The sequence below is a fragment of the Ovis canadensis genome, chromosome 1 (genome assembly GCF_042477335.2).
Source record: "Ovis canadensis isolate MfBH-ARS-UI-01 breed Bighorn chromosome 1, ARS-UI_OviCan_v2, whole genome shotgun sequence".
NCBI classification, from domain to species: domain Eukaryota; kingdom Metazoa; phylum Chordata; class Mammalia; order Artiodactyla; family Bovidae; genus Ovis; species Ovis canadensis.
In genome coordinates this window covers 197,135,031-197,161,410 of record NC_091245.1, presented here as the reverse complement: position 1 = coordinate 197,161,410, position 26,380 = coordinate 197,135,031, and the positions used below count along the sequence as shown (strand labels likewise).

The following is a 26,380-nucleotide window of genomic DNA, read 5'->3' as shown; positions in this document are numbered from 1 at the left end:
CCTGTGGACTTGTACTTTTTGAACCTTGGAAATATCAGACTAACTTTTATATTGAATGAAGTGAGTGACCTTGCGTATCTCTTTCCAACCTTTTGCTGTAAGCACCTCGTCTCTTGGAGTTTAAGAACAGTGTAATGGTCACTTCAAGTTCAGGCTTATCCTCTTGTATAGAAGTTCACGTCACAAAATGTAGTACCTCTAAGATGGTCTTTAAAAAAAAAATGTTACCCATTGCAAAATTCCAAAGAGGTAGTAGGAAATCAGTATTTTTCATTTGGGGTTGCATATATTACCTTGGATCTGAGTAAGGCAATTGCAAGATTCCAGTGTGCTCTGTGGGTTCCTCAGTGGCCCTAAGGAGACCTAGGACCATTGTCCTGACATGGCAGTAAGTCCCCTGTACCGGAACCTCCTGTCTTGGTAGGAGTCAGGCTGTCCTTTGTTACCAGCTACTGCCCTCTAGGATCTTTCTCCCTATCTTCTCTATTTTGCCCCAGTGGCCTTCAAGATTTCACTTTCTGTTTTGTTTCGTTTGCTAGCTTCTGTTCTCAGGATTTTGGTTCTCTTTTTTCCTTTCTGTTAAGTAATTACTCTTGGGATATGGGAAGTTCACTCTCTAAGGGCAGTCTCCTTCTGGAATTTCTGCCGGTCTTCCATATAAGAACTATGGACCTGAGTTCTGCAAGTATTTGTCTTGCTGGACTACAATTACTTGGGATGATTTATAATAAAATTGGCCAACGTGGGGCCTCTTTGAAATTCCTAAATTAGTTTCCCTATGCAGGGCTTCCTGGTGACACAGATGGTAAAGAATCCATCTGCAATGCAGGATACCTGGGTTAGATCACTGGGTAGGGAAGATCCCCTGGAGAAGGAAATGGTTACCCCCTCTAGTATTCTTGCTGGAGAATTCCATTGACAGAGGAGTCTTATGGACTACAGTCCAAGGGGTCACAAAGAGTCCGACACAACTCAGCAACTAACACTTTCATTTTCACCCATACAGTCAATTAGAAAAATGTAAGGCAAAAATGGAAGCATATCTCAACAAGCATTTTTGAGGACTCGGGAAACATAATAATTAATCCACTTCCCTCAGAGAAACTGCTCACAATTCTGTTGAAGGATTTCAGAACTGGAAATTCCTCTGAGGCTTCTGAGAGCTCTCTTTGTCTCTCTGACTCTCTCACGCTCACTCTGCTCCTCTCTGTTCCTCTGAAGATTCATCACAATGTTTTCCTTGCTATCCATATCTCTCTGAACTTTTTTTTTATAGCGCTGTTGATTGATTATTACAACAATAATTGTAAGAACCTGATGAAAATGTCTATGATTATTGTGGTCATTTTGAATTAATGGCCCTAATTCTGACCCTAAGGGAACAAAAGTCCTCAGAGGAGTTGTGCATTTCTCCCCCTGTTTCTTTGAGATATAAATGTTCTACCTCATCTTCTCAGGAAACTCCGGTCTAGACCATCTCCAATTCATAAGACTGAAAAAAATGGAAAAGAGGTCTTTTAATTCAAACTGCTAAAAGGACTCTCTGGCCCAAACAGCCTCCTTAAAATTGCTTGTCAAGGGCAAATGCAAATCTTCTAAGTCTTTCCCACACAAAATAAAAGACTTCAGCCATCAGATATAATTTGTTGCAACTGTTATTTATAAACTAGTGAGCTTTTTTTTTTATTGTACCTGATTCATGACTAAAGTTTTAAAATTCAAGCTATGAGATTTCTAAACTCTCTAAAATCATATACCTTCTGCATGATCACCTCTCTTTCTCCTCTGTGGGACATGGCTGTCTGGGAATGAGTCTCCCCAGTGCCAAGGGGGTTAATACTAATGTCAAATAACCAAGTGGTTGATCATTAATGCTTTCTAAAGAAACGTCTCTATCAGAAGGGAGAAATTTGGAGAACTGTGACTGGAAAACCAAAATGGAGTCAGTATTGCTAAGAGAGCACTCTTAAATGGAGCCAGGAGACTATTAAGGAAGCGTGACTTATGCACCTTTCACTCTGGATGAAATTTAACTTTTTGATCTGATGAAGTCATTCACAATACCTGCCACAAATTCAAAATACTTATCAGGCCCTTACCCTAAGATAACTTACATCAGTCTATTTATTTATTTGACCTCTACCCAGAAACAACTGTGATTTCTTAAGGACAGACATATTCTGACTTGTGTCAGAGTCAATCATAATTGTCCCCAGGCAACAGTGGTGACTTTTTCTTATTACCCCTCACTCTCTCTTTGCCAGAACACTCTGTCAGGGTACCCAAATCTGTCTCCAGAATTGCAGTTCTTGAGACTTCAAATAGGCTGTATCTATGTTTATATGAAAAAAAAAAAAAACCAACACAGAAATCCTTAACAACTCACCATAAATTTTGTTTTCACTGCTTACAGCTCTGGAACCATGAGCCTTTCTTTTAACTTCTCTATGTCTCCATTTGTAAAATAGGGAAAATATAATCTCTACCAGTAAGGACCAAATAAGACAGCATATATGCAAATGCTTTGCAAATCATAAGTCACAATATAAATAACCCTATCTTATAAAAGATAGTAGCCTCAAGACTTTTTGCCCTAACAAAAAAATCATCTCAGAGAATCCAGCTTATGAAATTTCAGGCATTTCTGGCTAGATTCTTAACCAAAAAGTAGTTTAAAGTAGGGGGATAGGGAAACAGAATTCAGAGAAAGGAATGCATACCTAAAAGAAGCATAATACTATCTCCTCTTACTTTCTCAATCATGGTATTTCACTTTACTGTCTTGATAAAGTTTTGGTAGAATCTGTGAAACCATTTATTGCATGTTCAACTCATTTATTTAGTTTAAATAATTATTGAGCACCTGCTATGGCCACAAGCTAGGTACTACACATAGTGAAAAGCCATGGTCACTGTCTCCAAAATACTTCTAGTCTAACAAGATAAAAAGCTATAAAAAGGTATATAAAACAAGATAAAAAGCTATAGTGGGGAAAGCTCTGGGCTTAGAGATTAGGAACTCAGGTTCCACTTCTTTATCCATGTGATCCCCTTTACCTGGACCATTCCCCATGTGCTCCTCCCCATCAGCCACCATCACCTTTTAATGTTTGTCATCCTCTGATGCTCAGAAAAGTCTTTCCTGGTTTTCTTGACTTGGTCAATTCCTTACCTCTAATCCTATAACCATGAAACTTTCCTAAGTATTGTGTTGGCCAGTAAGTTCATTCAAGTTTTTCCATAAGACATAACAGAAAAACTCAAACTTTTTGGCCAACCCAGTAAGACTTGTAACTGTTGGATTTTTGCATTTATTTGTATAGTGATCTGTTGAATTCTGTGAAGAACGCTGATTTTACTATAATACTTCCTGCTCTTTGCCCTGCCCATGAGCTAGCACTATGGTTGACATACAACCTGTGCTCATCAAATTTATAAAGGGAGGAGGAAAGGAAAGAGACAAAAAGGAAGGGAGAGGGAGATCCTGACTGACACTTACCAGGTTGCAAAGTTATTGTCCCCTCTGTATCCTCATCTCTAAGATAAAAATGATAATGCCATTTTCCAGGGCTTTTCTGAGAATTAAATAGCATAATCAAGGATTTGCTGTTTTGTAAAATGTAGAGAGAATTGCACTGTAATGGAAGGCAGCCTGCAGAAAGCATTATAGCAATGAGACTTGAAAATACAGAGCTAAAAGAGAATGAAGGAAAGGTGATTAATTTCTTCCGGACTGAGGACAGAGAATGGATCAACAAAGACTGAATAGACAAGGTGATTTATGGCCCAGGAATGAGTAGGTTTAATAAGGAGAGATAGAACGCCTACTCTCTATATTTACTGTACAGAGAATGTCAGGATGAGTGCATGCAAGTGAAAATGAGTTGAGTCCTCTCCAGAATGTCACTCAGTAAGAAGAGGGATTGCCATCTGTTTTGTTCATAGCTGTATTCCCAGTGTCTATAACAACGCCTGGTAGATGATTGGTGCTTGCTCAACAAACAATGAATGAACAAAGAAGTGAAAGAATGCATGGAGGAAATAGGGACTATCAGAAGAAACGTATGAGTAAAATCATGGACAAATTATCTGATTACCTTAGAAAATGTTGCCGATGTGGGGAGCATGGGTTTGGAGAGAGGAGGCTGGAGAGGAAGAGGGAGGGGAGGAAATAAGGGATCCAGGAAACATGATCACACATGAGCATCCGGGTGGTCTGGTGGACCGCAGGTGTCATTTGCATGGCTGATTTGTGGGATTTTGAAGTTTTCAAATTAAAGCCCCTATCTTTGACATCTTTAGGTAAAACTGGAGGGAAAATGTTCCCCATGAAAACATAGAAGTGATATGCCTAGAGTCAGGCCTAATAGTCAATCATCACAAAGTTTTCTGCACATCCTCTTTGGCCACATGTGACACACAATGACAATGAAGGGAAAAAACGTATTTGTGATTATAATAAAAATAAAAACTACAGAAATCATCAAGAGCATCTGAATTCAAAACACCAGTGAATGTAAATCATGTTATTCACATAGAAATATGGCATCGATACAAATATTGGTTAAAATTCAGGAGTAGATGAATAATAAATAAAATGCCACTTTTAAAATTATAAAATAGAAATGTAATTACTCTTATCATTTAGAAAAAAATCTCACTCTTCGAGGCACTTAATAAGAGGAGGGGAACAGAAAGTAAACTACGTGCTAAAGACTTCCAGCCAGTACATCACGCTACTATTTTTTTTTTTCAGTTAAAAAATGACTACCTAATCAGTAGCTAGGATAATGATCTGTAATCTTACCAGTGTGAGATTGATGATAAATACCAAGTACTGATTTCTACAACACATTTTCAAGTAGGAGTCATCCAGGTTTCCTTACTGGGAAATCTTTACTGTTCAGCTATTATAATATAATTCAAATAATATATTTCTTAAAGTGTCATTTTAATGCGAATAACCCAACAGCAGACTTTTAAACTTTTGACTCCAAAAGCTTATTTTTATCTAAGACTCACACAGTAGAGGTGTTTGAAATAATTGAATTCTCCTCTAATTACATATAGACTAATTTAGCACCTCATTTATTTGGAGAGCCTCTGGCATAGCAAATCCATTTAAAATGACTCACAAGAGCAGGTAATTAAAAATTAAGGTTGAAATCAAGATGAAAAAGGCAAGATTGAAGGTGGTTTCAACGGCTCTGATTAGTAGAAGAGGATAGTGAAATGAGAGAAAGCCTTTCAAAGAGTTAGGGGTGGAGTGATGGAATACAGTTTCCTGAGGCACCAATGCCTTTTTGGACTTTCTCTTGTATGTTCAGTTGCAAAGCCAACATGTAACTAGGAGACAAGACCTGATTAACTGTAGATGAGTGTTGGGGATTCCTAGCTAAAGGGTACTTTCCCCATGTATCCTGTCCTACAAGGAAATGCCTATGGCTAGTAAGGGAAGGACATAGCACCCAGATGAGCAAGGCCATTATAGGTAGATGCATCTAGGCTACAGCAAGCCCTTTTGTTCGGTAAGCCTGTAAAGTTGCTGGATAAAAACCAAACCACATACACGCACAAATTGGTTCACATTGCTTTTCAGGTCTACTGAATCCTTCTACATCTCTGTATAATCATTCTATTAATTTTTTAGTGTATGATATTGAAACTCTAACTAAAAATCTAAATTTATCTACTTTTTAAAAATTGTAATATATAGTGGAAATATATTCTCTATATTTTGTACTATAACTTTATTCTGTATTTTCCAATTCTCCTGTAACTGTGTTATCATATTTTCATAATTTAAAAAGTAAAAAAGAAAGAGAAAAAAATGCATACACAGACACACAAAACAATCTTTGATAATGACCAAAGATCATTTACAATTTGTAAATGAGAGTGATCAAACCATCTACATTTTGTAAATGGCTTCTACAAATGTAATCTCACTTCATCCTCACACCAACCCAAGAGAGAACATGTGCTTTTGCTAGTTCCATTTTACAGATAGAGAGTCTGAGGTCCCGAAAGGTTAAGTAACAAACTTAAGGTGTCACTCCCTAATTTGACATTCACTACAATCGTAATTTTAAAAGGAATACCCTATTAATTAGCTCTTCTTAATGAAATCACATCACATACAAATTATTAAATTTTTGGTATATAACTGCAAGGCTAAGATGGATCCGGAGGCTGGACCTCTAGCCACCACCTGCCTTGTGCTCATCTCCCCACAGCCATCCCATATCAAGATGATCAGGAGAAAGGGCTGCCAGGTAGAGAACCAGGGACACACTTACCGTTGTCCTCAGCAATACGACATCTGCCTCTTGCAAGGAGCATGGGATGCAATTTGCCCACACATGCCAAGCGGGTTTCCAGTAAAACACCAAGGGAAGGATCCCAAAGGAGAAGATGGATCCAGCAAGGCAGAGGGTTTTCCGGCAACACTGAGTCCGGTAGCCAAATATCTCCTGGGGCAAAGCCAAAATGAATCCAAATATTAGTTAAACACAATAAACAACAAATGAACAAATTGGAATTTTGCTGACGAAACTGGTGGGGGTACCTGCAGAGTGTGAAGAAACTGAAGAGGCTGAGGGGAGAACAGAAGAATGGAGTGAGGGGTTGAGAAAGTGGAGAAAGATCCCTGACAAAAATTCTTCATAAGCTGTGATTTCAGACTTCCAAGAAGTTGTATTCCAACTGGGGAAATTCAATTTCTACAATTTCAGCATCTGGCTACCCTGAGCCAAGCACGATACATCACCTTGTTTAAGTCTCCCAAGCATCCTCTGAATAGGATAATATGACCCTCACTTCATAAATGATGAGGCTGAGCTCAGAAAGGCTGAATGCAATGATTTGTCCAAGGTCACGGAGCTGGCAAGTTCTGCTGTCAAGATTCAAACCCAGATTCATCAGCCTTCAAGTCTTGAACTTGATCCACAACCTTCACAGATGTGACTATGAGCCATGTGGGAGACAGCAAGAGTGAATGATTTCCCTAGCTGAGACCAGCAGCTTTGTAGGAAGAGCAGGAATGGAGTGGGGGGGAGCTGGAACCAGGCCTTGATTTAGGAGTCAGGATTTGGTGAAACTGTTTGACAATGAGGAGAAGGCAATGGCACCCCACTCCAGTACTCTTGCCTGGAAAATCCCATGGACGGAGAAGCCTAGTAGGCTGCAGTCCATGGGGTTGCTAAGAGTCGGACACGACTGAGTGACTTGACTTTCATGCGTTGGAGAAGGAAATGGCAACTAAATCTCAGCTTGCCTTTGGGGATTTAGGGTAAAGACAGTTAGGCCTTTCTGCCTCTCTCGTTTAGTAGCAAAAAGAATTTTATATTAAGGGGGGGAAAACCATAGAGACTATTTAATTTATTTCAACTCTTGCTTATTGAGCAGCTGCTATGTACCATGAGGGGAATAGAAGCTCATGGAGAATGCAAGCATTAACAAGGTAAGAGTCTGACCTGTAATAAATTTATAATCTGGACAAACCTTTCCCTTCCAAGGAAAGCCTGGGACAGAACAGAAAAACTCCCCTGAAGTTTATGGTCTCTATGCCACAGCTATAGCCCACAAAGCCATAGATATGTTGCACATTAAGTATAATAACTAAGGTTGAGAGGATGGAGCATGTCTGGTTTAAAAACACATTCTCTGGATCAAGATATTTTGGGTTCAAAGCCTAGTCTTTGGTTTACTGGGTATGAGGTTGAACAAGTAAATTAACCTTTTAATTTCTTGCCTTGTCATCCATAAAATGAGGGTGGTGACGGCACCCGCTTCCCAGGGTTGCTGTGAAGTTTAAATGAGTTACTATATTAAAGTGCTAACATGACTAATTACTGCTGCTACTGCTACATTACCATTTCCTGGAATATAGACCTAAAATTCGGTTGGAAATTTGACATAGCTTACAGGCATTTAGATCTAAGAATTCTTGGTATCAACTGTTCTACTTTTGTAGAACAAAAAGTAGGAAAAAAAGGGGATCTGGAAAATGCAACTTTAAATCCTCCAACTTTCCTGTCTCAACTTGATAAAGATGTATTAGCAGGAAAGTTCCTGTGATCCTTGGCTGAAAGCTGCTTGCAGATGTAATTACTGGGTTCCTTTCTCTTATTAGCAGTGCACACAGATGCTGATAGCTTCCTTAGGTAGTGTTCACATCTGGAATGCCTTTGATAAAATGTTCACCTCACTGCAGAAATACAAGCTCTTGACTGACTTTGCAAAGTAGAATGTCTATCCTGACATAAATACTCCTCTGTCCCACACTCCAGTTGCCGCTCCCCAGATGCCAAATCTGAAATGTTTCTGTACCCTCACCACACTGGAAGCAACACTTTGTTGGCTTCATACCAAGCAGGGTACCAATTCTAAATTCCAGACCTGTCCTGAGTCCATCCCATTACATTATTACATTGCTACATGGTGGAACAGATCAACTCTACCCACCCTTCCCACCCAGCCATTTTTTCACCTTTTTTAAAATATTACATTTCTATGCATTCTTATCTTGCCATTCAACTAAGCCGCTGGTTAACTGTGCTGAAGCTAGGCCAGTTCTGTCCCTAATACAAGCACAAATCTCCTTACCACTGTGCATTCTTTTACAGGCTATTCAGGAAAAGCTTTCTGTAGTTTCCCAAGTGTCTTCATGTTCATTATCAAAGTAACGCAAGAATGATGACCTTCAAGTTCCAGCTAAGAAAACTAGAGTTTTAAAAAAGTATAGTAATAGTTTTTATTAGCAACTAATGATTTGGGGCTTCCCTGGTGGCTCAGAGGTTAAAGCGTCTGCCTCCAATGCAGGAGACTGGGGTTCGATCCCTGGGTCGGGAAGATCCCCTGGAGAAGGAAATGGTAACCCACTCCAGTATTCTTGCCTGGAGAATCCCATGGACGTAGAAGCCTGGTAGGCTACAGTCCACGGGGTCGCAAAGAGTCAGACACAACTGAGTGGCTTCACTTTCAAACTTTCAATGATTCGGAAACAATGATGGTAGCTAACATTGATGGAGCACTGAAAAACATTTCACCGTGCGCTTTACACACACTTTTATCTCACTGAAAAAGATCTAAATAAATTTTTCAATGCACAATATTCATAAGTAACTCAGAACTGAGCCTCAAGTCCAGGTGTAGGCAGCACACTGAAGGTAATGTGAGCTGACCATTTCTACTCTAAGGCCTTTCTTCATTTTGCTTTTAAGTTCAATTTAAGAAAAAAAATTTTAAGTGTACAGCAAATTGCAGGCATTGCAGGGACTATTCATAGATACTGGGTTTTAAAATGGTAAAAATGTGTTCAGTGAGGTTTCTTATCAACCCATAGCAATTTCCTTCCTGCATTACAGAGTGCGTTCCATGTCTCTGAAAATGCTTGAGGGGATGGTTCTTACTATCCTGCACTCTACCCACACTTTGTCCCACAAAAAAAGAGTCCATCAGACCAAAAAAAAAAAAAGTGTTGGGCAATTGTCCCCGAAATACTACCCTCTTGGCAGTCTTCTTGCATTACAGAATAGCAAGCTGTCCCTTTCTTCATCCCCCTCCAACCCACAGATTCTCCTCCTCCCTCTGTCCCAGGGCATCTACATCCATTTACCCCTAAGGACCAAAAGTCAGACTTCTAGGTGTATAGGTCTTCTCCCTTCTCCCCTGTGCTCAAAAGTCAAACTATGTTTCCTGAAAGTGAAAAGTGTGACTTCCTCGGTTGTGTCCGACTCTTTACAACTCTATGAACTGTAGCCCGCCAGGCTCCTTTGCCCGGAATTCTCCAGGCAAGAAGACTGGAGTGGGTTGCCAATCCCTTCTCCAGGAGATCTTCCTGACCCAAGGATCGAACTGAGTCTCCTGCATTGCAGGCAGATTCTTTACTGTCTGAGCCACCAAGGAAGCCCCAGGCAATGATCTAAGTCGCCTTGGCCAACAGAACTCCTTAAGAGTCTACAGATGTTCTCCTCAGAAATACACATACATACATTTCCCCATAGAGATTCAGGGGGGTCCTAGAGTCTAGAAAAGACCCTGCACTAGAGGGCTGAGTCTAAATCAAGGCTGATCTTAAAGAATTTACACTCTGTATGTGAACATGGGACCTGATACTAGGCAAGCACTTAGTGAAAGGAGACGAGTGAGGACAGGATCTCAGGGAAATTCTGGGGAGGGTGAGAGGGCGGCCACCAAAGCAGAGCACTGGCCGACTCCAGGAAGCTCCGTGAGGTGCTCTGGTCACCTGCGGGCCACTGAGTCCTGAGAATGGCTGTCAGCCTTCTCGACCCAGAGACTGACAGGAGAACTCTTCCCAGAGAAGTCTCCAGTTAGACAGATCCCAGAGACAGGGGTGCCATGAGGGAGAGACGCACGTGCCTGTCACACGGACCAGGGAAATACATGTGTGGGCGTTCAGTGTTCGCTCTCTTTCCAATGGCACCACCTCCACAATTGTGATTGTCCTGCCGGTGGAGCCATATGCAAACATAGCACTTAAACTGGGCTCTGGAATCTCCTCTCACCCTGACTAACATGCTTTCTTTAAATATATTTGATCAATTGCAGTCAGATCCTGTTGGCCTGGGAGCCATTTATTCTCCTTACGACAATTTTGCTTTTCTCTTGTAGCTTCACTAAATATTGGAAAGTTAAAGTGATTCATTTTTTAAAAGCACTGCCCTAAAGATAATCTCTTTTCCCTTATTTTCAGAAGTTTCACGTGAAGAGAATGTTTTGTTACATTTCCAAGCAGAACAATAAGATGTACTAAAAGAACAAGGTTTAACTCCCTGCTGATCTCAACCACACATTCTATTCAAATCTCTGCCTGGGTTGTTTCCTGTTTGCCATTCTTTAGTGCTAAAGAATGATTTCCTAAGTGTCCCCTAAGTTAATTTAACTTCTCCATTCAGGTGAGAAATTCTCAACCTGAATGACCTAATCTTAAACTGGAGGCTCAAAACGAATGGCCTGCAGAAAGGTTTCTTGTTGGCCTGTAAGTATTTCTTAAAACTTTAAATTGGTGCCCCAGTTATTTTCACACAGAAGTTCTACTTTTTCTTTAAAATTAAATGAGAAATTGTGACCATCCTGTACTCACATTCTTGCACTGGAAGAATCCACTGGGGACTAAAAAATGACACAAATAAATGTATTTACAAAACAGAAACAGACTCACGGACACAGAGAACAAACTTATGGTTATTAAAGGGGAAAGGTGTGGGAGGAACCATAAATGAGGAACTGGGGATTAACATGTACACACTACTGTATATAAAATAGATAAACAACAAGGACCTACTGTAAAGCACAGGGAACTATACTCACTATTTTGTAATAACTCATATGGGAAAAGAATCTGAAAAGTATATATGTATATGTGTGTATATATGTATATATACACACGCACACACACACATATATATGAATCACTTTGCTGTAACCCTGAAACTAATACAACATTGCAAATCAACTATTACTTTAATAAAAATAATTTTTTAAAAAAGAACCAACTAGGGAGCACAAAGACTCTTGGACAAAATAGTCCAGGAACTAACCCAATACCACCCAGGGAGACAGAAGATGATACTCTGGGGTGTGTTCACACTACAGGACCATTTGGCTCTCACCTGGTGAGAGGTGCTATGGACATGACAGGCCCCATAGGACCTGATACAGCACTTCAAATAAATCAGCTCCCAGCAATACCCAAGGGTAGGGATGACGTCAGTAAAACAATAGTAAATGAAAACAGTCAGTGCAAAGGCTTACATCAGCATGGCAATCTTTTTATAAAGTTAAACACAACTAAAATTTTAAGGTTACTTTTAGGGTACACTTAGAGAAAAGAAAACTGCATAGAGAGGAAATAAGGGAGTAATGACCACATGGTACAGGACAATGGGTTGCTTCTCTTGGGCTGAGATAGGGACAGAGGGACCACTCTGTCACATGTAGGTTATTGTCAAAATTCTAGATTTTATTTGAGTGGTGGGGTCATCAGATTATTATAAGGAATTAATTAAATGACTAAATTAATGCCAGACAGAATGGGCCGAGGACGAGTATGTCACGAACCAAAGATTATGGACCGCTAATTGCGAGACCTGAAGTCTTAAGGAAAAAAGGAAGGAAGAATCAGCCAGAGTGAGTGGGAGATGCCCCCCTTGAAATGAGCAGATGCTCCTCATGTCCCATGGTCTCTGCCAGGCTTTCCCTTTTCCCCAGCACTGAGGGTCTATGCCAGCTTCTATTTTTCATTTCATCCGGGTCCTCACTGGAAATACAGCCTCTCACTGTAGGTCAGTGGTTCTCAACCAGGGCTGATCTTGCCCCACAGCGGACATTTGGCAATGTCTGGAGATATTTGGGGTCACTCTCACCTGGCTGAGAGGTGCTACAGACACCTGACTGGTAGAGGGCAGGAAGGCTGCTAAACATCCTACAATGCAGAGGACAGCTACCCTCAAAACAAAAAATTATGTGGCCCAAAGCAGTGAGGAGGTTGAGAAGTGTGCTTTAGGATTTGAGCTTCCCCCAGCTAAGCAGGTCTCTAAGTCCTAGTGCCTCAGACATCATCCTCAGCACTCAGAAGAGAATTAGAAATTTTGACATTGAAATCTATTGTCAAAAAGGACTTAATGCCAAAAGACCACTAAATTCAGTAGTGGTCACAACAATTCATTCTGCAGATGAGGCAATAGGAGTTAAGAGAGAAAATCAAATGCCCCTATGGACTGCACCCACATCCCTCTCGGACCTGATCCATCCCCTTGCTCTCACTCTGCCCCAGCCACCAGGACATTTCCCTTAAACTCACAGAGCCCTATCCTACCTCAGGACCTCAGAGTGCATTGAAGAACAAAATTCCAGTTTAAGGTAGTCCAGGTCCGTGTATTGTGGCGTTCTAATCAACCCCCTCTTGTAAGGACAAAGAATGCAACTTTTGGTGGGACTTTGGGATTCTAGGGCATGTCCTCTAAGCCACTGATCAAAAGAGAGCTTGCCAAACCCTTAAAAGGCACACTTGCATCTCTCCCCTTCCACAAACAGCAGGCAGACTTCTTGTGACAATCCTAAAGCTGGGGCCCTTGGGCAAAGTCAGGGACCGAGGCCTCTGCCTAGCTGGGCATTCCAGGTGGGCAGCAGTCTGGTTCTGGAAGGAGGAAGAACAAACATGTTTGGGGCTTCAGTGTCCTTCAACCTAATCAGGGTTTCCTTTTCTCAGACCAGGAGGCTGCCAGCCTGGGCTGTGGAAACAGCTCCTTGTCAGGGCAGTTAGTTGACAGAAAAGCAACTTGTTCCACCCATTAGTGACTCCCTGCCCTGTAGATAATTGTCCTCCCAAGCTTGGCTAAAGCTCATGAGACATACAGTTTATATAAATAATAACTTGTCATTGTGTACCAGTCACCCTAAGTATCTATTTTTTCACACTCTGCTTTAATCTTCACAACCCTACAAAGAAAGTAATATCATCTGGAGGTGAGATTAAGAAAGGTAAGGTTCAGGGAGGTTAAGGAAAGTCCTCAGAGTCACCCAGCTGGTAGGCAACAGGGAAAAGTCTTTCCACCAATAGGGTTACCTCTCATGAAGACACTCCTGCCCCTGCCCTCTGATAGTCTCATCTGGCGGGGGATAGTGCTTGAATCCTTGCCGATTATTCACATTTGAGTTAATGGATGCACCACCCAGACAGGTTCTTAGGTTCCTCTTAGACAGGTTTTCACAAGCTTCAAACGGCAGAGAGAGAGGAAATAGCACAGAGGGACACCACCCAGCAACCAGACAGTGGTTTCCACAATCAACATCGTTTTCTGGTCTGGTAACATTGGCAAGATGCATTTTCTAGATTTCCGTGTGATGCTGAAATGAAAACTTTCCTTGCTGGTGATGTCTGAGTAGTGCTGAGACCGATAAGCCTCAGGTAGATCAGTATCCAAAATACCGTCCCATCTGGGAAGCCTCCTCAGTGCACAGAAGAGAGACTCAGACAGCAGAGCAGGGGAAACACCACAGGCAAAGACCAAATTCTTGAGTTCAAGACCTGTTTCTGCTACTTACTAATGTTAGCATCTGGAAGTCACTACACCACCTAAATAAAAATAATAATGCCTGCCTCACAAGACTGTTATTGACAAGGAAATGGGATAACAGTGGCAAACACACAATTTAAATAGAAGTTGTTCTTATTACAAGGGCTTTTAGACTTAAGGTTAATTGATAAACCCTCAGAGATGCCCTAACGTGGCTGCCCGCCCCCCATTATCACTCAGATCTCAGCTTCCCCAACCACACAGTCTAAAGACGCTATCCAATCATGCTCTTCCCATCATCCTTTTTAAATCTCTACAAGCCCCTATTTTTATCTTTTTTTGTTTGTTTGTTTATTTTTTTCATGATAGGTTCCTAGAAAGTAAGTTTCACAGGAGCAGAGCTTCTGTCTGTCTTGTTCATTGCTGAATCCCTGGTACACAGCAGAATACATCCTGGAACAAAATAGGCCCTCTAATACTTTTTTGAGTGAGCAAATGGCTCTGATGACATTATTAAATATCACTAGACTGCTAAACAGAGATGCCAAGAACGAGAGTTCCAGACTGTTACTAGACTGCTAAACAGAGATGCCAAGAACGAGAGTTCCAGACTGTTAGCGTGTGGTGAATCTTAGCAAACATCCAGTCAAGTATTTTTTAAGAGGAGAAATCTGAGACCATAGGAGAATTCTCAAACAAGGGCACACGCAGAGAAAGCATAGGAAAAAAGCAATGATCTCCTTCCAAAGTCACAGTTCCACTCTCAATCAGTGGAGAATTTACCTTGACAATAGATTGTATCCTCAAGGATTCTTGTTGGCCTTTATCCCCAGATATGATTGTTTGTCACTTACCATTGGATATTATAAATGAAAGATGGGGGAAGTATGCTATCTGAACTCTGAGAGAAGGAAGGGTCAGAGATAATCCTGCATTTCTTTCACAATATGAAACATCCAGACTACCAATTAAGCAAATCCTACTTCCTGGGTAAGCCTGTTTCATTTTCAGACAACCTTACTAATGACTACATCATGTACCAGAAAGTGGGTTGAAACCCAGAAGCTGGTATTCTAAACTCAAACATTTTCCTCTCAAACTGAACAATGCCATTTCTATCTGTTCAAACAATGTAAAATCAGTATAAATATATTGACCTTCCATTACAGGTACATGCCTAAACAAGGTGGTCTATAGACAAAAATAATTTGGAAAATCATCATTCTGAAAATTACCAAGCTCTTTTGTTGAGGTGGCCTGAAATCTTTTCCACAGAGAGCAGGTGGGTAGAAAGCATGCCTGTAATCACTACTTACCATCTTTTTATAATCAGCTCTTTCTTAACATTGCTGCGCTATCCAGCCTGCATATCGTCCACTAGTAAGAACCTTCTCTGCAGAAATGTATGCATGCGTGTACCAGAAGACAGGAATATTAAAAAAATCAAAGATGAAAGCAATCCAAAAGTCCATCAACAACGAAACCGACATTTTTAAAGTATAGTCTTATAATGATCTGTTTGGATACAATGAAAATGAATAAACTCTAATTTTATGCAATAATATGGATATATTTCAAAAATAAACAGAAGAAGCAAAACACAAAACAGTATAATCAATGTGATTTAACTGTATAAGTTTCAAAAATATTGTCATGGGATGGTTAGAAAAAACATTTTAAAGGGAAGAAAAAGGGAATTACAGAAAGCAAAAGGTTATTTCTATATTGGGTGACAAAGATGGGTTATGGTTAAGGAGGGCCTCAGGAAACATCTGGAATGCTAGCAGTGTTCTGTCTTCTGACTTATGCAATGGCCATATGAGTTTTGATTTACTATTAAATTGGTTGTACACTTTTTTTGCACATTTATTTGACAGCTTTTAAAATGATTGGTTTCTGCTTTTGCCTATGGAAGCTATGAAAGCTTATTGGACATACAAATCCTTGGACTCGTAGTGATAACTCTTGAGAGTCATAGATTTGCAAACACCAATGCAGAGGGGAAAGCACTGGCTTGGAAATGGGGAATCCTGGGCTCTAGTCTGAACCTTGATTCTATTAAATAACTCCTTTCCCCAGTCTGGGCCTCAGTTTCACTCTGTCACAGAGGTGATGGAATTATATGATCTCTCAAGTCCCTCTAAATTTTGATGTCTGCAGTACTTATAACAATAGGAACCTCGCAAATATCACTTATATGATCAGCTTGCAGTCCCCTCATAGAAGCACATTATAGTTATAAATCCTTTCCATGGAAATACCTGCCTCTACTTCATAGCTGCCCATGTGGCCTTCACTCAAGCTTCAACATTCCTTTAAGGGAAAAATAGAGGGTACTTCCTACAGTAACATTTGTGCAATTTACTGCCAACATATTGTGCAGACCACTTGCCTGAGACCATCAGACAGCCCTCTGAAAAAGGGAGCATGCCACATGCAAGAAGCCCCATGCCTGGCCCCAAGGATGGGGGCTGGCACACCACCCCATTGTGACATTGTGTGACTTCCTGGCCACTGTGCCTTATTCATCAACTGAGCATCTTAATTCCCCAGTGTGACAAAACTACATTATTCATTTCCATAACTGGTATTCAGACTTGAGCACTTCCTTAGGGAAGGTTTCTCGCAGTTCTGTAAGATGGCACCGTCATGCCATGAGGCATGATTCTGGTTTTGACTGACAGAAAAGAAGCTTCCTAATCTGCTGGAGAATTTCAAGCAATAATGGACCAAAGTGGAAGTTGATGAAGCTAGGCTGGGTGATAGGGAAATGAGGGACCACAATAAAAATGGAAAGTTTAGAAGAGTAGTGGAACAGGGAGGCCAGAATTTCTAGTTTGTTGAAATAGCTTGAGATGCCACACCCAACTAAAGGATAATTCAGTACACTTAAGCTGGGCCAGATAGTTATGATATATTTGCAGGTATTTGTTTTATGCCTTTGCTATTACAGAAGCAGTACTTGTTCCTTTAAAATCAGAAAAGAAAAATATAGTTTTAAATCCCCATAACCCAAAGTCACAGTTAACAACTTACTGCATATAGGTTTCTTTTATCAAAATGAAATTGTACTATAAATACTCTTTTATAATTTGCTTTTTCAATCACGAACCTCTATTTCTCCATGTCTATGAGTTTTTAATCTCAACTAGAATGCAAATTATATTCAGATTTTTCAATGGCTCCACTAATGTCCACTACAACTGTTTTTTCCCCGAACTGGAGTGGCATTATTCTGTTTCTTAATCTTGATGATAATTAATAGATTTTTCACCTTATAGTTAGCTTTCCTGGTGGTTAAGATGGTAAAGAATCTGCCTGCAATGCAGTAGACCCGGGTTTGATCCCTGGGTCAGGAAGATCCCCTGGAGAAGAAAATGGCAACCCACTCCAATATCCTTGCCTGGAGAATTCCAAGGATAAAGGAGCCTGCAGGCTATAGTCCATGGGGTCCCAAAGAGTGGGACACAACTGAGTGACTAACACACACACACACACACACACACACACACACACTGCTTGTAACTATCTATTAAGCTATATAAAAATATTTATTGTGCTTTTATATAGGTACTATATAATATCTCACAATAAAAGAAAAGGGGAAATGTCACATACTCTTATACGTTCACCATTGTACTTTTGCTGGTTCATTTAATCTAGTTCTTGCCCTATTTCACGATAATAACTTATGAAACAGACAGTGCTTCTGCAAGAGTTCAAATGCTAATAGCTACATTTCCACTGATATCAGATGTTACACAAAGACAACAGAAAAATGACCTAATCTTCAGCTGATTTTATTTTAATAGATTTTTTGAAGAAAAATAACATCTATCCCACAAAGAAATAGTAAAAAAGAGTTTTGTTTACAAAGAACTTACTCGTTTCACAATACATACATATACCAAAGCATCCCGTTACACACCTTAAACTTACACAGTGTTATATGTAAGTATGTATCAATAAAGCTGGGGGAAAAGTTGTCTATGAGCAAGAAAGAAAAAAAGAACATAATTTTTGTTTTGTTATCTTGCATTTTAATAGAAACAGAGGCATGATTTTATCTCATACTTAAATTAGCTTGACTATGTGAGTGTTAGTTGCTCCGTCGTGCCCGACTCTTTGCGACCCCATGGACTGCAGTCCACCAGGCTCCTCGGTCCATGGGATTTTTCAGGCAAGAATACTGGAGTGGTATGCCATTTCCTTCTCCAATTTGACTATAAACCAAACCAAAAAGAGACATTTCCTTAGCACAGTACTTCTAAATCTTTTTTCTACAGTGAGACCCATTGAAAAATGATAATATTTTCACAGTGCAGATCAGATAAGTAGGTGAGGCTGCTTAAAGCTGGAAGGAATCAATATCTCAGCCTTCCCCTAAGAACACCTATAATCTATCTCTAGCACCCCAGTGCCATCCATGACATATTACTGGGTAGCCTTGCCTTAACCTATATTCATAGTAGAACACCACCTTTTTTTCTCTTATTTCTCTCAGTCTAATCAGAGTCATAATAGGCAAACTTGTATTTAAAATGAGTATGTCAAAAATAAAAAATAAAAAAATAATAAAATAAAATGAGTATGTCCTACAACTACACATCATTCCTAGAAACACCCTCTTACCTATCAGTATGCCTTTATTCAAGCAGGGTTTTTCTTTGTTTTCACTTTGCAAATGCCAGCCTCTATCTTGTTGTTCCTTCTCCTAGGGAAAATAAAATCCTACTGATCTAAATAAATGGGTTTTATTCGAATAAAACTTTCTCTATGAAGTCTCCTCAATCAGAATTCATCACAAATTTAAAAACCTCTTCTCTTTCTGAATTACCACCACCACCACACAACCAGTTACATGACTCAGAAATCTAGGGATTCCCTTGGATATCCTCCCCCCTCCTCCCTCAACATCTAACTAGTTCAAAGACCTAGACTTTTCTCAAATCGGTCTCCTCTGCTCCATCCCTGATATATATCTCCGCTTAGTTCAACCACTATGCTCACTAGAATCACTACAAGAGCCCCCATTGAGGTTCAACGCGCACCTATGGTGTTGTCCACGCTGTACCTTCCCAAAGCAGACATCTGCTTTCAATTTCTTACTAGAGTAACAAACCATCCCAGTTTGTCAAGGACTGAGGGGTTTTTCAGGATGTGGGCTTTCAGTGCTAGTGACCAGAAGGTCCAACCAAACCACTATGGTTGGCCACCTTCTTAGACCGCTTCATTCCTTCTAGAATGGCAGGCAAAGCCATTCCTAACCTTCCCCACACCATCTTCTTAGCCTCATCTCTCTGTTCTTCCTGTCCCACTCCAGCACATACATGACACACCGACTTTGCCAGACTGCACTCAGTTCTCCAAGTAGAATGTGCTTTGTCTCTTTACACCTCAGTTCCTTTGTACATTGTGTCTCCTTGATTTAGAATGTTCTTCACCTTATCTGGGCTTACTGGTAAACTCCTCTTTGTCCATCTCGATTATTTTCATTGGCAATTTTTCACTGAAATCATCCAGGAGTTGGCTGTTGCTTCCTCTATGTTCCCACAGAATCTTGCTCTCATAACACTAGCCCACTGAAATCCCTAGGCCCTGTGGCTTTTCTTTGTAACCCTAATACCAAGCACAACGACATTGTACAGGAGGCAGTGATCAAAACCATCCCCAAGAAAAAGAAATGCAAAAGGGCAAAATGGTTGTCTGAGGAGGCTTTACAAATAGCTGAGAAAAGAAGAGAAGTGAAAGGCAAAGGAGAAAAGGAAAGTTATATCCACCTGATGGCAGAGTTCCAGAGAATAGCAAGGAGAGATAATGAAGCCTTCTTATGTGAACAATGAAAAGGAATAGAGAAAAACAAAAGAATGGGAAAGAATAGATACATCTTTATCTGTATCTAAAGACTAGATACATCATCTGTATCTGTATCTTCATCTGTATCTAAATACTAGATACATCAAGAAAATTAGAGAAACCAAGTGAAAATTTCATGCAAAGATGGGCACAATAAAGGACAGAAATGGTATAGACATAACAAAAACAGAAGACATTAAAAAGAGGTGGCAAGAATACACAGAAGAACTGTACAAAAAAGATCTTAATGACCCAGATAATCGTGATGGTATGATCACTCACCTAGAGCCAGACATTCTGGAATGAGAAGTCAAGTGGGCCTTAGGAACACTATGAACAAAGCTAGTGGAGGTGATGGAAATCCAGTTGAGCGATTTCAAATTCTAAAAGTTGATGCTGTGAAAGTGCTGCACTCAATATGCCAGCAAATTTGGAAAACTCAGCAGTGGCCACAGGACTGGAAAAGATCAGTTTTTATTCCAGTCACAAAGAAAAGCAATGCAAAAGAATCTTCAAACTACCATACAATTGTACTCATCTCACACACTAGCAAAGTAATGCTCAAAATTCTCCAATCTAGGCTGTACATGAACCAAGAACTTCCAGATGTGCAATCTGGATTTATAAAAAGCAGAGGAACCAGATATCAATTTGCCAACAAACACTGGATTATAAAAAAAGCAAGAGAATTCCAGAAAAACATCTACTTCTGCCTCATTGATTATGCTAAAGCCTTTGACTGCATCAGTTCAGTTCCGTCAGTTCAGTCGCTCAGTCGTGTCCGGTTCTTAGTTACCCCATGAATTGCAGCATGCCAGGCCTCCCTGTCCATCACCAACTCCCAGAGTTCACTCAGACTCACATCCATCGAGTCTGTGATGCCATCCAGCCATCTCATCCTCTGTCGTCCCCTTCTCCTCCTGCCCCCAATCCCTCCCAGCACCAGAGTCTTTTCCAATGAGTCAACTCTTTGCATAAGGTGGCCAAAGTACTGGAGTTTCAGCTTTAGCATCATTCCTTCCAAAGGAATCCCAGGGCTGATCTCCTTCAGAATGGACTGGTTGGATCTCCTTGCAGTCCAAGGGACTCTCAAGAGTCTTCTCCAACACCACAGTTCAAAAGCATCAATTCTTCGGCACTCAGCCTTCTTCACAGTCCAACTCTCACATCCATACATGACCACAGGGAAAACCATAACCTTGACTAGACGGACCTTTGTTGGCAAAGGAATCTCTCTGCTTTTCAATATACTATCTAGGTTGGTCATAATTTTTCTTCCAAGGAGTAAGCGTCTTTTAATTTCATGGCTGCAGTCACCATCTGCAGTGATTTTGGAGCCCCCCAAAATAAAGTCTGACACTGTTTCCACTGTTTCCCCATCTATTTCCCATGAAGTGATGGGACCGGATGCCATGATCTTCGTTTTCTGAATGTTGAGCTTTAAGCCAACTTTTTCACTCTCCTCTTTGACTTTCATCAAGAGGCTTTTTAGCTCCTCTTCACTTTCTGCCATAAGGGTGGTGTCATCTGCATATCTGAGGTTACTGATATTTCTCCTGGCAGTCTTGATTCCAGGTTGTGTTTTTTCCAGCCCAGCGTTTCTCATGATGTACTCTGCATGTAAGTTAAATAAGCAGGGTGACAATATACAGCCTTGACGTACTCCTTTTCCTATTTGGAACCAGTCTGTTGTTCCATGTTCAGTTCTAACTGTTGCTTCCTGACCTGCATACAGATTTCTCAAGAGGCAGGTTAGGTGGTCTGGGAATCCCATCTCTTTCAGAATTTCCACAGTTTCTTGTGATCCACACAGTCAAAGGCTTTGGCATAGTCAATAAAGCAGAAATAGATGTTTTTCTGGAACTCTCTTGCTTTTTCCATGATCCAGTGGATGTTGGCAATTTGATCTCTGGTTCCTCTGCCTTTTCTAAAACCAGCTTGAACATCAGGAAGTTCACAGTTCACATATCGCTGAAGCCTGGCTTGGAGAATTTTGAGCATTACTTTACTAGCATGTGAAATGAGTGCAATTGTGCAGTAGTTTGAGCATTCTTTTGCACTGCCTTTCTTTGGAATTGGAATGAAAACTGACCTTTTCCAGTCCTGTGGCCACTGCTGAGTTTTCCACATTTGCTGGCACATTGAGTGCAGCACTTTCACAGCATCATCTTTCAGGATTTGAAACAGCTCAACTGGAATTCCATCACCTCCACTAGCTTTGTCCAGAGTGATGCTTTCTAAGGCCCACTTGACTTCACATTCCAGGATGTCTGGCTGTAGATTAGTGATCACATCATCATGATTATCTGGGTCGTGAAGACATTTTTTGTGCAGTTCTTCCATGTATTCTTGCCACCTTTTCCTAATATCTTCTGCTTCTGTTAGGTCCATACCATTTCTGTCCTTTATCGAGCCCATCATTGCATGAAATGTTCCCTTGGTATCTCTAATTTTCTTGAAGAGATCTCTAGTCTTTCCCATTCTGTTGTTTTCCTCTATTTCTTTGCATTGATTGCTGAAGAAGGCTTTCTTATCTCTTCCTCTATTTTTTGGAACTCTGCATTCAGATACTTATATCTTTCCTTTTCTCCTTTGCTTTTCACCTCTCTTCTTTTCACAGCTATTTGTAAGGCCTCCTCAGACAGCCATTTTGCTTTTTTGCATTTCTTTTCCATGGGGATGGTCTTGATCCTTGTCTCCTGTACCATGTCACGAACCTCATTCCATAGTTCATCAGGCACTCTATCTATCAGATCTAGGCCCTTAAATCTATTTCTCACTTCCACTGTATAATCATAAGGGATTTGATTTAGGTCATACCTGAATGGTCTAGTGGTTTTCCCTACTTTCTTCAATTTGAGTCTGAATTTGGTAATAAGGAGTTCATGATCTGAGCCACAGTCAGCTCCTGGTCTTGTTTTTGTTGACTGTATAGAGCTTCTCCATCTTTGGCTGCAAAGAATATAATCAATCTGATTTCAGTGTTGACCATCTGATGATGTCCATGTGTAGAGTCTTCTCTTGTGTTGTTGGAAGAGGGTGTTTGCTATGACCAGTGCATTTTATTGGCAAAACTCTATTTTTCTTTGCCCTGCTTCATTCTGCATTCCAAGGCCAAATTTGCCTGTTACTTCAGGTGTTTCTTCAGTTCCTACTTTTGCATTCCAGTCTCCTATAATGAAAAGGACATCTTTTTGGGGTGTTAATTCTAGAAGGTCTTGTAGGTCTTCATAAAACCATTCAACTTCAGTTTCTTCAGCATTACTGGTTTAGGCATGGATCACATCAAACTGTGGAAAATTTTTAAAGAGATGGGAATACCAGACCACCTGACCTGCTTCCTGAGACATCTGTATGCAGGATGAGAAGCAACAGTTAGAACTGGATGTGGAACAACAGATTGGTTCCAAATCGGGAAAGAAGTACATCAAAGCTGTGCTTATTTAACTTATATGCAGAGCACATCATTAGAAATACTGGTCTGCATGAAGCACAATCTGGAATCAAGATTGCTGGGAGAAATATCAATAACCTCAGCTATGCAGATGACACCACCCTTATGGCAGAAAGTGAAGAAGAGCCTCTTGATGAAAATGAAAGAGGAGAGTGAAAAACCTGGCTTAAAACTCAACATTCAAAAAACTAAGATCAGGGCATCTGGTCCCATCACTTCATGGCAAATAGATGGGGAAACAATGGAAACAGTGACAGATTTCATTTTCTGGGGTTCCAAAATCAGCACAGATGGTGACTGCAGCCATGAAATTGAAAGCCTCTTGCCTCTTGGAAGAAAAACTATGACAAACCTAGACAGCATATTAAAAAGCAAAGACATTACTTTGCCAACAAAGTCCATCTAGTCAAAGCTATGGTTTTTCCAGTAGTCATGTATGGATGTCAGAGTCGTACTATAAAGAAAACTGAGCACCAAAGAATTGATGCTTTTGAATTGTGGTGTTGGAGAAGACTCTTGAGAGTCCCTTAGATTGCAAGGAGATCCAACCAGTCAATCTGAAAGGAAATCGATCTTGAATATTCATTGGAAGGACTGATACTGAAGCTGAAGCTCCAATACTTTGGCCACCCGATGAGAAAAACTGACTCATTGAAAAAGACCCTCCTGCTGGGAAAGACTAAAGGCAGGAAGAGAAGGGGACAACAAAAGATGAGATGGTTGGATGGCATTACCAGTTCAACAGACATGAGTTTGAGCAAGCTCCAGGAGATGGTGAAGGACGGCGATGCCTGGCATGCTGCAGTCAATGGGGTCACAAAGAGTCGGGTATGACTGAGCTACTGAACAACAACAACAAAGCACAGAGACCCTTACACGTAAGTGCTCAGTAAGAAGGAAGGAATGAAGGAAGAAGGAAAGGAAGGAAGGAAGAAAAAGCATTTCCTTAGATCACTTTACCTTCTGTGTATAACTAATATTTGGATTAGCTGAATAAAATGTTTGCCTCTTCCATTAAAACATTAGCTTGTTGAAGGCTTTATCTAGCCCTATATCATGCACTTCCAGATGTCCGTGAACATCCAGACGTTAAAGCTGGTTTTAGAAAAGGCAGAGGAACCAGAGATCAAATTGCCAACATCTGCTGGATTATCAAAAAAGCAAGAGAGTTCCAGAAAAATGTCTATTTCTGCTTTATTGACTATGCCAAAGCCTTTGACTGTTTGGATCACAATAAACTGTGGAAAATTCTGAAAGAGATGGGAATACCAGACCACCTGACCTGCCTCTTGAGAAACCTGTATGCAGATCAAGAAGCAACAGTTAGAACTGGACATGGAACAACAGACTGGTTCCAAATAGGGAGAGGAATATGCCAAGGCTGTATATTGTCACCCTGCTTATTTAACTTATATGCAGATTCAGTTCAGTTCAGTTCAGTTCAGTTCATTTGCTCAGTCGTGTCCGACTCTTTGCGACCCCATGAATTGCAGCACGCCAGGCCTCCCTGTCCATCACTAACTCCCGGAGTTCACTCAGACTCACGTCCATCGAGTCAGTGATACCATCCAGCCATCTCATCCTCTGTCGTCCCCTTCTCTTCCTGCCCCCAATCCCTCCCAGCATTAAAGTCTTTTCCAATGAGTCAACTCTTCTCATGAGGTGGACAAAGTACTGAAGTTTCAGCTTTAGCATCATTCCTTCCAAAGAACACCCAGGACTGATCTCCTTTAGAATGGACTGGTTGGATCTCCTTGCAGTCCAAGGGACTCTCAAGAGTCTTCTCCAACACAACAGTTCAAAAGCATCAATTATATCATGAGAAACACTGGGCTGGATGAAGCACAAGCTGAAATCAAGATTGCTGGGAGAAATACCAATAACCTCAGATATGCAGATGACACCACCCTTATGGCAGAAAGCGAAGAGGAACTAAAATGCCTCTTGATGAAAGTGAAAGAGGAGACTGAAAAAGTTGGCTTAAAGCTCAACATTCAGAAAATTAAGATCATGGCATCTGGTCCCATCACTTTGTGGCAAGTAGCTGGAGAAACAGTGGAAACAGTGGCAGACTTTTTTTGGGGCTCCAAAATCACTGCAGATGGTAACTGCAGCCATGAAATAAAAAGACACTTGCTCTTTGGAAGAAAAGTTATGACCAACCTAGACAGCATATAAAAAGCAAAGACATTACTTTGCCAACAATGGTCCATATAGTCAAGGCTATGGTTTTTCCAGTAGTCATGTATGGATATGAGAGATGGACTATAAATAAAGAAAGCTGAGCACATAAGAATTGATGCTTTTGAATTGTGGTATTGGAGAAGACTCTTGAGAGTCCCTTGGACTGCAAAGAGATCCAGCCAGTCAATCTGAAAGGAAATCAATCCTGAATATTCACTGGAAGAACTGATGCTGAAGCTGAAGATCCAATACTTTGTCCATCTGATGCGAAGAACTGACTCATTTGAAAAGACCCTGATGCTGGGAAAGATTGAAGGGAAGAGGAGAAGGGGACGACAGAGGATGAGATGGCTGGATGGCATCACCGACTCCATGGACATGAGTTTGAGTGAACTCCAGGAGTTGGTGATGGACAGGGAGGCCTGGCATGCTGCAGTCCGGGAGGTCTCAAAGAGTCAGGCACAACTGAGCGACTGAACTGAACTGAACTGATAGCGTGCACACTGCAGAGACTCATTACATTTATCAATTGATGTTGCTTATCTATTGTCTAAGTCTGAGAAAAGATGGGTGACATGAAAGTTCTTTGAAAGTGGATTCTTTACCAGCTGAGCCACAGGGGAAGCCCAAGAATACTGGAATGGGTAGCCTATCCCTTCTCCAGCAGATCTTCCCGACCCAGGAATTGAACCAGGGTCTGCTGCGTTGCAGGCGGATTCTTTACCAACTGAGCTATGAGGTAAGCCCATTTAAAAATAAAGTCATAATATAATATTTTCTTTAAAAACAACTGAGACTTTTACTTCTGGAAACATGGAGTAGACTTACTTTCCCCTATTTTTCC

The 26,380-nt window shown here is 40.7% G+C and overlaps 1 protein-coding gene across 1 annotated transcript in view; it reads right to left on the bottom strand.

The window, feature by feature from the left end:
• ATP13A4 (ATPase 13A4) overlaps positions 1-26,380 on the bottom strand; it is a 118,586-nt gene that overhangs the window by 77,032 nt on the left and 15,174 nt on the right. The window contains exons 2-3 of the mRNA XM_069593303.1: positions 6,569-6,595; positions 6,300-6,473 (exon numbers count right to left, since the gene is read on the bottom strand). Of these exons, the coding sequence (XP_069449404.1) occupies positions 6,300-6,473; positions 6,569-6,595 (201 nt within the window). The remainder of the gene's footprint in view (positions 1-6,299; positions 6,474-6,568; positions 6,596-26,380) is intronic.